Source organism: Fusarium poae, chromosome 2 (genome assembly GCF_019609905.1).
Source record: "Fusarium poae strain DAOMC 252244 chromosome 2, whole genome shotgun sequence".
NCBI lineage: Eukaryota > Fungi > Ascomycota > Sordariomycetes > Hypocreales > Nectriaceae > Fusarium > Fusarium poae.
The window spans coordinates 8645934-8657973 of record NC_058400.1 but is presented as its reverse complement, the minus strand read 5'-3'; the positions used below and the strand labels follow the sequence as shown (position 1 = coordinate 8657973).

The following is a 12040-nucleotide window of genomic DNA, read 5'->3' as shown; positions in this document are numbered from 1 at the left end:
AACCCGCGAGAATTTACTGGGGGGAAGAAGAAAAGTATGGAGAATTTCCCATGGGGACTGTTGCGTTGTGTCAGTTTATTGTACGTAAAAGTCATGGGGAAATCGATGGAATTACGTGTGGTTACCCATTCCATTGTTTGAGTTGCCTTTGTAATGAGGCCCAGCAGCCAAGGAATCGGACCGGACCCCCAGAATATGCCGTGCAAGTCCCCATTCAAGGGTCAAAGAGTATGGTTAACTATTCCGTATACATATTGCAGTTGTCATTTGGCAAAAGGGGACATTTTACGAGTCGGAGTTCAACATGGTATCGTGTCACAAACACCCCACGCGAGCGTGCATATCACACCAGTTTCTTCTAGAAAACGACTAGAAATATGTTGGTCAGAGGCAAGAAGCGTGCGTGTCAGGGTTTAGGGATGACGACATGAACAGGGGTTAATTTCCGTATTTCTCTTGGAAGGGAGAGCAATGAGAGAATCCGACTGGATGAGACACTTTTCTCAGCTGACACTTGACAAGTTAATGAGGATTTGTATTGTGGAACACAAGATTTAACTTGACGTCTTGGACGGGCATGAACTTTATGCTGTATGGTTATTGGGTAACATCCCTGATCCTGTCTGTCCCTTCTCCAACAACCTCTCCAATTTCCCCAACGGCATGTCCTACAGTGGACAAAACAACAATTCTGCCAATTTGAGGCGTACTAAAGCAGAGTTACAGTCTTTCCGCTCCTGCGGTCAACTACCGTTATGATCCTCAATACAATCAAAGGGACCAAGGGGAAAAAAGGGAAATAAAGCGGAATGAGAGCCCAGAAAGAGAAAGAAAAAAGGCGTCCTTCTCCACTTCGGATCTCCGTATGTACATACTAGACCTGGTCCTTGCCCTGAACGTGTTGAAGATTTAAACCTCTCTAGGTAACGCGCCCGTCAGCCTCGAATTCGGAGGATGAAAAAGTTTTGAAACTAGGTTGTAAAGATACTAGTAGCATAATTGCCTCTTTTGGATTCAAAGAAAAAAGAGGCGAACTATAACAGGAAGAAAGGACAAGAGATTCATGATAAACAAAGACCTTTTGGACCATGATGTTGGTCATTTTGTTTAACAGGTATTTAAAACTACCGACAGATATGATGATGACATTTAGTTATTGATAGACATACGCAGCCCAATGGATACTCTGACCAGCTCATCGGGATCCGCCTCGAGGTCAACAAGATAGATATTAGTTATGTTATACAGCATCTTAGCAAATGAAAAAAGAAGAGAGATAAAAAACGGCCCGGAAAGGAGGTGCAGTAGCAAACATGGATGATGAGCTTCTAGCGTGTTTCCACCACTCTGCTGTGTCTCTCTGTCCCCCAGCTTTTCACACCGGCACCCAATTGGCATCATGCAAATAACCTAACAGAAATGTCAATTCCTTTCCATAAAAGTAAACAGAGACAGATACGATGGATGGATACCGTGGAGACCCCCATGTAATCCCTCACAACGGGGTGGAGAAAAAAGGTCCCTCATACCACATGCATTGTCCGTTTACAAGGGTTTCTGTACATATCTCTTGATCATGATTCTTGGGGTGTTCTACCTTCGGGGAACTATCCAGTTGTGTATTCCCATAGCCAAAAGACTCATAGGGAACAAAACAAGAATCCCATACCCACAAATGAGGGACACGAATTGGGGAATTCCCAGCGGTGATGATCATCAAGACTAACTAAAAAGTCTCTGACAAGTCAAGCAAGGCACAGTTTTTTTGCCGCCGATGTAAGAGAAAGAGGGTAACCCCAGAAAAAGTCCAAGGCTGGTCTAGTCCGACTGTAATCTTGGCTCGCTGCTAACATATGTACACACACCCCTTGTCATGCATGGGTTTTATCCTTTATAATTCCGATAATACTACTTACACACACACACACGCTCACTCACTATCTTGGGGTGTGGAACCCCAGGATAGGATATACGCCGTGTGAGTTGATGAACAAAGCTGGAGCACCGGCCACGCGCTTTTAAGGAAAGAAAACGCGGAGCTTAATGAGGGAATTCCGAGAGACTGATTGCTTATCTGACCGTTGTTGGTTTAGCCTTTTTGTTACTCTGTTGGACTTGTATATAATTCTCTTTCCATCTGCTGTCGAATTACACATCATCGTCCTCTCTTCATCCCTCCTCCTCCTCCTCCTCGTCCCATCTCTCATAGTCTCTTTGAATCATTATAAACTCTTTGCTCTCTGTATCATTCTTTAAAAAAGCGAGTCAATTCTCATCTGATATACCCGGACATATATATACACACATACAAGAGTGCAATACACAACTCGCCCATCATGTCTACATATCCACAAGACGCACACAACGACATCTACCCTTCGGATCAGGGTCACGACTCCAGCAAGACAAATAGCAAGGAGAAGATGCCTCTTGATAATGAGAAGGGTCACATTGATGACCTTCAATCTGCTCACAATGTTCCCGTGGTCGAGAATGGCTTCGGTGGAGGCGAGGGCGCAAAGAACTTTCGCAACATGACAAAATGGGACACGACGTTTGCCTTGCTCACAAATCAAGTGGGTCTGGGTGTTCTTTCCCTTCCTAGTGTGTTGAAAACCATGGGAATCGGTATGTTTATACTCCAGGGGGGGAGAAATGATGCTTCACCCATTTCTCACCCCAACCGCCATTTCACGAGATATTGACTGACTGACGAATCTAGTTCCTGGACTCATTGCAATCATAGGAATAGGTTTGCTCTCGTGGTATACAGCCTACGTTCTTAAACAGTTCTATGGTCGCTACCCCCATGTCGTAAATGTTGTCGATATGACAAAGGTTGTTGGAGGTCGACCTTTGAGTGTGATTAGCGGAATTGGCTTGATGGTTCAAGTTATCATGACGGCTGCTTCAGCGAGTGTCACGCTCTCTATCGCCTTCAACACCATCTCCAGCCACTCTCTGTGTACTGTGGGCTACATCGGAATCGCTTGCCTGTGCTGCTGGGTCCTCTGCGCGCCACGAACCTCCAAGTTCGTCTCCCAGTCAGGTATCCCCTGCATGGTCTCCGTCATCGCCGCTTCCATCATTGTCATGGTGTCCCTGGGAGTCAACAATCCCACTGCTGCGCCCGCAAACTGGAAGAAGGAGATCAAGGTGGTCGCCAACCCGGATTTCCGATCCGGCCTCAACGCTTGCCTCAAGATCTGCTACGCCTATTCAGGCAACATCAACTTTGTCACTTACATGGCTGAGATGATTGACCCCGTCAGGGACTTTGGCTTTGCCCTTGCTTGGTTGGAGATCGCGTCCATCCTCTTCTACGTCGTCGTGGCCATTGCCATCTACTGCCTTGCTGGAGAGTACACCGTCTCGCCCGCTCTTGGCTCAGCCCCCGAGCTCATCGCCAAGATTGCCTACGGAATCGTCCTCCCTGCCATCTTCTCGACCGGACTTGCCTTTGGCCACACTGGTATCAAGTACGTGTACGTCCAGGTGATGAAGCACTTTAAGCTTCAGAGCGAGATGACTGCCAACAACGTTCGCTCTTGGTCCATATGGATGACCATTGTGACCGTCTTCTGGGTCCTCTGCTTCATCCTCTCCAACGCTATCCCCGTCTTTGACTCCATCCTGTCCATTGCCTCGGCTACCACCATCTCGTGGTTCACCTTTGGCTTTAGCGGTATCTTTTGGTTCCACATGAACTGGAACCAACTGTTCTCCAGCCCCAAGAACATCATGCTGTTCTGCCTCAACAGCTTCCTCATTGGAATCTCGCTGTTTATGAACGCTGCTGGCTTGTGGTCATCCATCACTGAGCTGTTGGATCTGTTTGCCAACGCTTCCAGTTCCATTCAGGGTGTCTTCTCTTGCGGTAGCAACTCCATCTTCTGAGCAGGTCTCATCTCGTGTAAAGTCTCCAGTTATTTTCCGTTAGTTTTAGACAGCATAGCATCATATCATTTTTTCCTCACTCTTTTTTTCGTAAGAGCATTACGTTTGTGTCCTGAATATTATTGCCCATCCTTGTATATGTGTGTCATTCCGCCGAGATGATAGAAACTGTTGCATAAGAGAAATCATGATGGTCCCTCTATGGGCCAGTTGGATGACTGTCAAGACCGGAGGCTCCGAGAATTGAGGTCTTGGCAGTAATATCCAAGACACAAGCCTTGGGCCAAGCATTGACAAAGAATGGAGATATATCCACAGACCGGCCGATATGTTTCGATGAACCGGGCCGGTTTGCTTTCAAGCTGTAGTACCGAGCCAAACCGACCGGCAGTGGATCGACGTTGACAAAAGGTTTGGTAATGCCTGTCGATAGATGATCCATTAGAGCCAGGGGTCAGGGAGGGGATCCCGACAAGCCACCCGCTGGGATGGCTTTTCAGTGCGAGTGGGACCTTGCATAGCGCACAACTTTGCTAGAACCGCCTGCATGCGGCTCTTTTCAGGGCCTAACTCTGACTGTGAGTGTCGCTTGTGTCTGACTCGCTGAAAGCTGAGACCATGTCGCTCACAATAAGATCCACGACTCGTCTGCCACTGCCCTATCGTATGCGAGATTGTCTCTGTCTCATCTCATCTTATCTCATCAGAACTGAGCCGATAGAATCCGATGCCCATTACTGATCGTCGGTTTCATCATGGCTGTGCCATTGCGGTCCAGAGGTCGATAGCAGCCACATCTTATCGTGACGCTTTCATTGTCGAGGCTCAAGCTGTAGATCAGCAATCGATTCCGATAAAGACTTTGGCGATAGACATGAAAAATATCTTGGTGTTGAGGCTCTGTGGAAATCAATTGCCGATAAGATGATCGACGAACAAAAAAAAATGGCTGATGGTATACACAAGAGGAATCACTGTAAATGATGAACAAACACCACGATTCAACTTGCTTGATACATTTCCAACTCAGATTCACAAAGTCTCGGTGGCTAACGAGCTCAATATATATAACTTTCTCCTAAACACCACGTCGGCGCATTTCTTCTTGAGCCGACACCCAGACAGGGTACTGTCCGCCACGATGAGCACGCCAAAACCCATTTGCTTGCAACATTACAACTCTTTTGTCTTGTTCCTCTCACCATCCAACATATGAGTCCCACTTGTATGTCCCCGGCGAGTCCACTCTTTTCCGGTCCATTCCATCCTCGCAAGCTCGCAATATGGCCTGTGGTTGGCCTCTTCCTTTATGCCGTTGGAGTGCGCGGCTCATACATCTCATGAGGCTCTGTCAAAAGTCGTCGCATGTCTATTTCCATTAGCCCATCGAATGCATCAAACCCAGTCGTTAACGCCATAGTAGGCTCCGCCATCATTTCACTTTGTCGTCTCTTTTGTTCCCTCTCGTCTTGAATCGTTTCATTTGTGTGGAATACCTCTTTCTATTCCGTCAAACACATTGCCTTGTTTTGTAAATTTACAATTCCGGCCCGGCCCTGTCTGTTTGTACCCGGGATTTGAATTCGGTCTCTTTGTCTTTCTCTCTAGTTGCTTCGTGCACCACCCTTTGACTCCCTCAACTCGTCCATCTTGGCGACTCGCTTCTTGAACTCGACGTATTGGCACTTCTCGTAGCTGTGTCGCTCATCCTAGTCAACCCCCTATGTGTAAGCTTCTTTCTATTGATATCTCGGCAATGATCGGCTTTTGTTGAATTGGGTCGGTCGGGCTGGGCTGAGCACGTTCGGTGCAGGCGCTCGGGACTTGGGCTTGTTCGCTCTAGATAATGATTGATGACTTACGGAGCACTTCCAAGGGGCGTACCATGTATCCCGACGGCACTTGTTGAGAGGAATCAGAAGGTGGGCGCAGCTGTCTCGGTAGGCCAGAGGGAGTTTGGCATCGCGCATCTCCTCGCGGGTCGCTTCTGCTCAGGAAGTCAGCGGTCGGTTGACAAAATATCTGCTAAAGATCAATTCAGCGGTCGGTACGTACGCCGCGGCTCGGTGATTGCGTCGGAAGCCATGGTTGCTGATTCAATTGAGCTTCGTGAGGTGAGGTTGTCGTAGATTGGTAGAGCTGTCGTGAGATGCTCTCTCGGTTCAAGGTCGGCAGCATCCTGGTTCGTGCCTTGTATTTCCGGCAGCAACCATTTTTGGCCAATGAATGTATAGGAATTACCACGCCGAATTTACAACACCAAGTAAAGTTATCTTCAACAATTCATTTAATTACTACAATTTGTTTACCATCGAGCAATGTTCGCTCTCATGCTTGACTCTTAGAGTTGTCGTTCTCATGATGGTTCAGGATGATCGCAACTTCAGCTTCAATTCAACAGATAAAAGGTGGGGCCGGACCACTGCCGGCTCCGGACTTGACTCACCTGCACACCTAGGTGAAGAGACAATGAATGATGCAACTAAGGAACGATATCATTAAGAACTAGTGTTATCTCTTTCTAATTGCCATAATTACAAACATTCACGACATCCTCTTCACTTTACTCACCAAACAACACGTCGACATCAAGTTGTTAACCACCATTCTGAACTCACAGTTGCTGCCGAATATTATGACAACGCCAGTAACAATACAAAACATATGCCTTTTGCTATAGCGATTCACTCGACTTCAATCTTTCCAGCTATTTAGCCCACCCAACACCACCATTGCCCAGGCCTGCTTCAACCGCCTTATGGCTTTACTTCAATCCGAAGCCCAAAAACCGGGGCATCCAATTCGCAAGAGGAACCGCATCAGCATATGGTCAGCTCGAGCCGGGATGAATGATAGAATCTCAATTCCGAACACCCAAGTATTTTATCAATGGGGGCTGCGATCCTAACAAAGGTCGATTTTTGAATTCATGGCCTCTCTAGCGAACAGCTTCTCATGCCATCAGCTCCTAAGTCCAATGATGCCACTCAAAGCCCTCACGATACTCATATCCAACCTGCGGTCCCTCAGCAGCGATCAAATATCCATCTTCACAACGATCAAACCGGACCTTTACCTGCTCCTCATAGAAGCTATCGAACTTGCCCCGAAGAGCATCTTTGAGGTTCGCCACATTGCCGTCAGGATGAAGCGTCTTCCACGGCTCGATGCACTTGTTTCCCTTGCAGGACTTCAACACCAGCATCAAAGCATCAAGGCGGTTGACGACTTGCTGGACGGTAGTTCCCAGGAAAGCCTTGTCGGCAGTCGCTTTACCATCAACGGGGAAGAGATTGTTCAGTTGTCCTGGGTCCGTCTTTGAGAGGTAAGTAAAGTCTTCTCGACAGGAGTAAAGTCAAACATACCTTGACATCGTAGAGCTCGTGCTCGTTATTACACCAAGCTGAGTAGTAAAGATCGTAGTCCTCGTGTACTATTCTTACACCCTTGTATGTGTTGTTGTGTACCTGGATTTGGCCCTCGGCCCCTAGAGCAATTCAGGTCAGCAATTGCAGCTTGATCGTCGAGGTTCATACGTGCCTAAGCCAGCAAATCCGCCCTCGGCAATGGCAACACCCCAGTACTCAACAGCGACATGTTCATGACGCTTTCCCTCCCCATCCGTCACTGGAATAGGAGTACCATCGAAATCTTGTCGCAACTCAACGCCTGCAAGCTTGAGTATGGTAGGTGCCAGGTCGATATGAGTCGTCACAGCCTTCTCCACGGCACCGGAAGAAACGCCTGGACCTCTGATGAAAAGAGGTACACGAATGTCCTCCTCAAAACCACACTCCTTTCCAGGAGGTAGCCGGTGCTGGCCAAGATGATAACCGTTGTCGGAGCTGTAAATGATGTAGGTATCATTAAGCAGACCAGCGTCTTCCAGTTGCTGGGTAACCTGCTCCACGATCTCGTCGACGCCTTGAAGAGCTTGAAGACGTGCACGATAGTAATCATCGAGGTGCGACACAGATGAGTCGTTGAGCTGCTTGAGTTCCTTGATCCAGCTCACTCCACTGGGCTGTGCCTTGTCAGCGATTATTTATACGTTACTAGGTAGCAGAAAAGTTGGCCTGCTAAGTCTTTGGGTACAGAAGTAAATAGCTTAAGAATTTTGACATGAACAACACAAGCTGGCCTAATAATCCTGTCCCTTGTGCTTCAAGACCAGTTCTGATACCCTGAGGCACGGCAGTACTTACAGAATCTGGATTGAAGTTTTCAGTACGCGGTACTTTGACTCCTTCAAAGAGATGTGAGTGTCTCTCGGCAGGAATGGGTATCGTCATAGCACTTCCAGACACCCGATCGACCTTGATATCTGAGTGCGGCGCAATGGGGGCAATGGCAACAAAGAATGGATTGTTTGATCCAATCGCTTCTTCCAGAAGCTCGTGTGTATACTTGGCAATCAGGTCTGAAGTATGCTCTCCTTTGTGATGGACTGGAGCCTCCTGGTTACGCTGATAGATCGGATTCAAGTAGTCATAAGTCCCAGGGTCAAGAAGAAAGTTAGTCCCGGTCCATCCTGCGGGATATGGCGAATTGTAGTTATTGATTGTATGAGAATTGAAGAGCTTTCCGGTGTAGTAGGTTTTGTAGCCCGCTTCGCTCAGCCAGACAGGTAGATAGTTCTCATTAAGACCTTGGGAGACGAACTTGGGATAGCCACCTTTCTAATCAGCATTGACTCCAGGTGCCGTAAGTTGTATGCTTACCATATGGCGGGCTTACGTCCGTGACGTTTGTTGAATGAGGCTGTTTTCCTGTCCAAAGTGACACACGGGCTGGACAGCAGATGGCTGTAGTAGTGAAGTGGTTGACAAACGAGGTGCCTTTATCGATGATATTATCTTTGAGTTTCGGCATGTAAGAGACCGAGTCTAATACAGAGTCTTGATCATCTGTAAGGATGAAAACAATATTCTTTTTGCCGCCATTGGTTGTCTTTGGTCGGTTGTGATCGATATCATTGTTGGACGTCAAAAGGGTTTGGACATCATGGCTATTGCTAGCAGCCACTCCAATGCACTGGACAGAAAGCGAACTTGCCAGTAATATGGACTCGAACCAAGTCGAATACCACATACTCAGTAACTATCGACTGCGTCAATTGTCTAAGTGTTTCTTGGTCTTTGTGTTTGCTGTACTGTGGCAATTACTCCGGCTTGGCAATTGTCTCTCAATTGAGAAAATTACTTATATATCACTGAATTCACCATCTCTGAATTCTTGAATATCGCTTCCCAATTCAACGTCGCCCTCAGAGTAGCTCAGTATGGTGAAGTACCAGGTTCCCATGGCGTCAGTGTTAGTGTTTTGCTGTACCTTACACCAAAACACTAACACTGACGCCATTGCGAGATAAACCCCGATAACGATACGCCGAGGAAACTAGTATAATTGTGTATAGCAATGAACGGAGAATTTATCGGCAATTGCAATATCAGCGTGTAGCTGGCGAGATTGTAACGGACATAATCCTCTTGCCCAAGCCGTCCATAGGTTCTATCGGCATCTCGCTGATGATACTTGTGTGCCTCAATTGAGTTGGTTCCGTCGCACTAGATTTGAGAACGAATATTATCGTGGTCATAGAACAACTAGAAGTAGCGGATGCGGAGGTATTATATACATAGAATTCCATTGAAAGACGACAGAATCCGCTGGATGCGATGAAGATATAGAAGGAGCTTTTGATAGCGCGAGCGAGGGTGACGGAGCTTAATGAAGGTTATGATATATTGAAGAACATTGCGCAACAGGAGGTTGGTTTACCAGCTGCTCGGTTTTTTCATCAGAAATGCTTGTATTGGAGGATTGACTTTGGCGACTAGGCATCTCTATGTCATCCCCCATGGAGGATACGACAGAGGAGGAAGAATTCTGGCATCAAACAGTCCAGTAGTGGGCAGGGCTCGGCGTAGGCAGGTCTTCGACTTCCTGTTCTATGAGCATCTTGGACATATGTAGACTGCTGTAATCTCAAAACGGCTTATGTCGCAGTTTTAGGATCCCTATTCTAGTAACCTGTTAGTTAAATGTTTTTAGATTGGTTGGCTGCTTGTTACACGAACCATGATATATCGTTGTAGCAGTCGTCGAGGATCATCGATTCAAGGTTGGACTCTACAAATTCGTGCATTTTATTGAAATGGTGAATGAAGAGAGATTGCAACAAAAGATTTGGTTCAACATTCTATTTCTCCATGCTTCATGGTTGTCTACTTTCCATCTTTTGGAGGGGAGTCGTTTTGGGTTATCGTCAAGTATCGCTTCCTGAAGGATTGATAACAACTTCTGCAGGGTAAGCAGTCTACTACTGATCTTACCCACACAAAACACCAACACGTAATGACATGACGTGAGATTAATCATTCAACACAACCAAAGTCTTGTAAATCGACATATTTAAGCTCACATCTCTTTCAGTGAGCCTCTACATATAATTCCATCGGAACAAATCACCCAGTAACCTCAAAATGGGCTCCTCAGACATCCCACCGCCTTCAGCACCAGCATGGCTCGTCCCAGCCTCAACAGTCTGCCTCTCCGTCGGCATCACATTCTGGCTAGGAGCATACGTGTTGATGGTTCGTCGATCACTAGCGACTCACGCCACGCCCGCGCCTCTCCTAGCTCTGGGTCTCAATCTCGCATGGGAAGTAGTTTACACGTTCGGCGTCTGCGAAGCACCCATAGAGACCTTTGGTTTCGCCTGCTGGCTCCTCCTCGATATACCCGTTCTATACGCCACGCTCAAAACAGCACCGAGATCATTTTCCTCCAGCCCGCTCATCGCGCGTAACGTACCGCTGCTGCTGGCTATTGTGTTTGTAGCAGGGCTGGTGGGTAATGCAACGTTTGTCTGGTGGTGGCTCAAGGAGCCGCATCGCGGGTATGGCATCAAATGGGGCAAGACGTGGAAGGGTCTTGAAGCGAGGGATACTACAGAGTTGTCATTCTGGTCGGCTGGTGTGGCGCAGATGATATTCAGCGTTTCGGCGTTGGCTATGCTTCTTCAGCGTGGTCACTCTGGTGGACAAAGCTATGCAATCTGGTGAGTTTTCTCTTTTCTATTCTGTCTATATGCAATTGCCGGTTCTCGCAGAGAGAGAGAGAGAGGGTGTGTCTTGATAGAAGCTTAGCGAGATCTCATCTCTCACATTGATGCTGCCTTGGCTAGGCCACGAAGAGCATAAGAGACGAGATTAGTCTATGCTATTTTAAAGCAGGCTCTTGGGGGGTTTTCCATTACACCCTTGAGCTGAGATGTCAGCTTTTCTATTACGAGGCGGTCAATTGAAGCACGACCACGCAAGCAGACCCGACAGTCTGGGTACCAGTAGGATTCGCATCCGCTTGTTGTCTCGTGATCAAAAAGCAATTTGGGCAGCAATCGCCTCATTCACAAACTTGACCAGCCGTGCTGACAATCATGCCTCCAGGTTCTGCCGCTTCGTAGGCACCGTCATGGGCCTCCCTGTTTGTTGTATACTGCTGTGGTGGTATTGGCCAGAGGCTCATGGATTCGTTTTTCACCCTCTCGCCTTGTTCTTCGTTGGTACCTCGGTGGTTTGCGATCTGGCATATCCATTTCTGCTGGCCCATGTCCGAACGACGGAAAAGGTTCTGCCTGACGGGAGCCTCATAGATGGGAGAAGACTGACGGAAGCGGAGAAGAAGCATCAGTAAAAGGCGGCAACGAAACATGGGGTGCAGTTCGTGTATCAGCCACTGTAGCGGATTAATATGACGAGAAAATCTAGATATGACATCTCTACAGTCACTTCCGTCAGGGCGACATTGACCTGACGGATGCATGGATGTTTGTCTTGATGGATCGGCTATCACAATTGGGAATATTCTATAACTCGAATGCTTACTTGGGACCCAACACTCTATGCTCAGCTTCATTCCACGCCTACAGCTTTTGTTGGTGGTGCATTCACTCGAATCACTTGTGGCGTCCGTCCAATGTAACTTTGGATCTCACTACCTCGGGATATTTGTTGTGCTATGGCTAACAGATCAAGGCTGGTTAGCTGAGCGGCCAATTAGCGTATAACGGAACGATCGCAGCCGCTTTAGTTGAACATTGTATCGCGGCAATCTGACCAAGTCAGATCCCCGCGGGGTG

The 12040-nt window shown here is 47.5% G+C and overlaps 4 protein-coding genes across 4 annotated transcripts; 2 read left to right on the top strand and 2 right to left on the bottom strand.

Annotated features, from left to right (window-relative positions):
- Positions 1–2336: 2336 nt before the first annotated feature.
- Positions 2337–3897, top strand: FPOAC1_006944 (uncharacterized protein; the record flags this gene model as incomplete). The annotated part of the gene is made up of 2 exons (XM_044851417.1): positions 2337–2628; positions 2723–3897. The coding sequence occupies 2 exons, from the start codon at positions 2337–2339 to the stop codon at positions 3895–3897; spliced, it is 1467 nt and encodes a 488-aa protein (XP_044710129.1).
- Positions 3898–5501: 1604 nt separating this feature from the next.
- FPOAC1_006943 (uncharacterized protein) lies at positions 5502–5983 on the bottom strand (the record flags this gene model as incomplete). The annotated part of the gene is made up of 3 exons (XM_044851416.1): positions 5502–5606; positions 5760–5884; positions 5953–5983. The coding sequence occupies 3 exons, from the start codon at positions 5981–5983 to the stop codon at positions 5502–5504; spliced, it is 261 nt and encodes an 86-aa protein (XP_044710128.1).
- Positions 5984–6865: 882 nt separating this feature from the next.
- FPOAC1_006942 (uncharacterized protein) lies at positions 6866–8769 on the bottom strand (the record flags this gene model as incomplete). The annotated part of the gene is made up of 6 exons (XM_044851415.1): positions 6866–7213; positions 7263–7300; positions 7365–7384; positions 7434–7921; positions 8103–8572; positions 8619–8769. The coding sequence occupies 6 exons, from the start codon at positions 8767–8769 to the stop codon at positions 6866–6868; spliced, it is 1515 nt and encodes a 504-aa protein (XP_044710127.1).
- A 1613-nt stretch (positions 8770–10382) lies between these two features.
- On the top strand, positions 10383–11595 carry FPOAC1_006941 (uncharacterized protein; the record flags this gene model as incomplete). Its single annotated transcript, XM_044851414.1, has 2 exons — positions 10383–10960; positions 11349–11595. The coding sequence occupies 2 exons, from the start codon at positions 10383–10385 to the stop codon at positions 11593–11595; spliced, it is 825 nt and encodes a 274-aa protein (XP_044710126.1).
- Between the last annotated feature and the right edge of the window lie 445 nt (positions 11596–12040).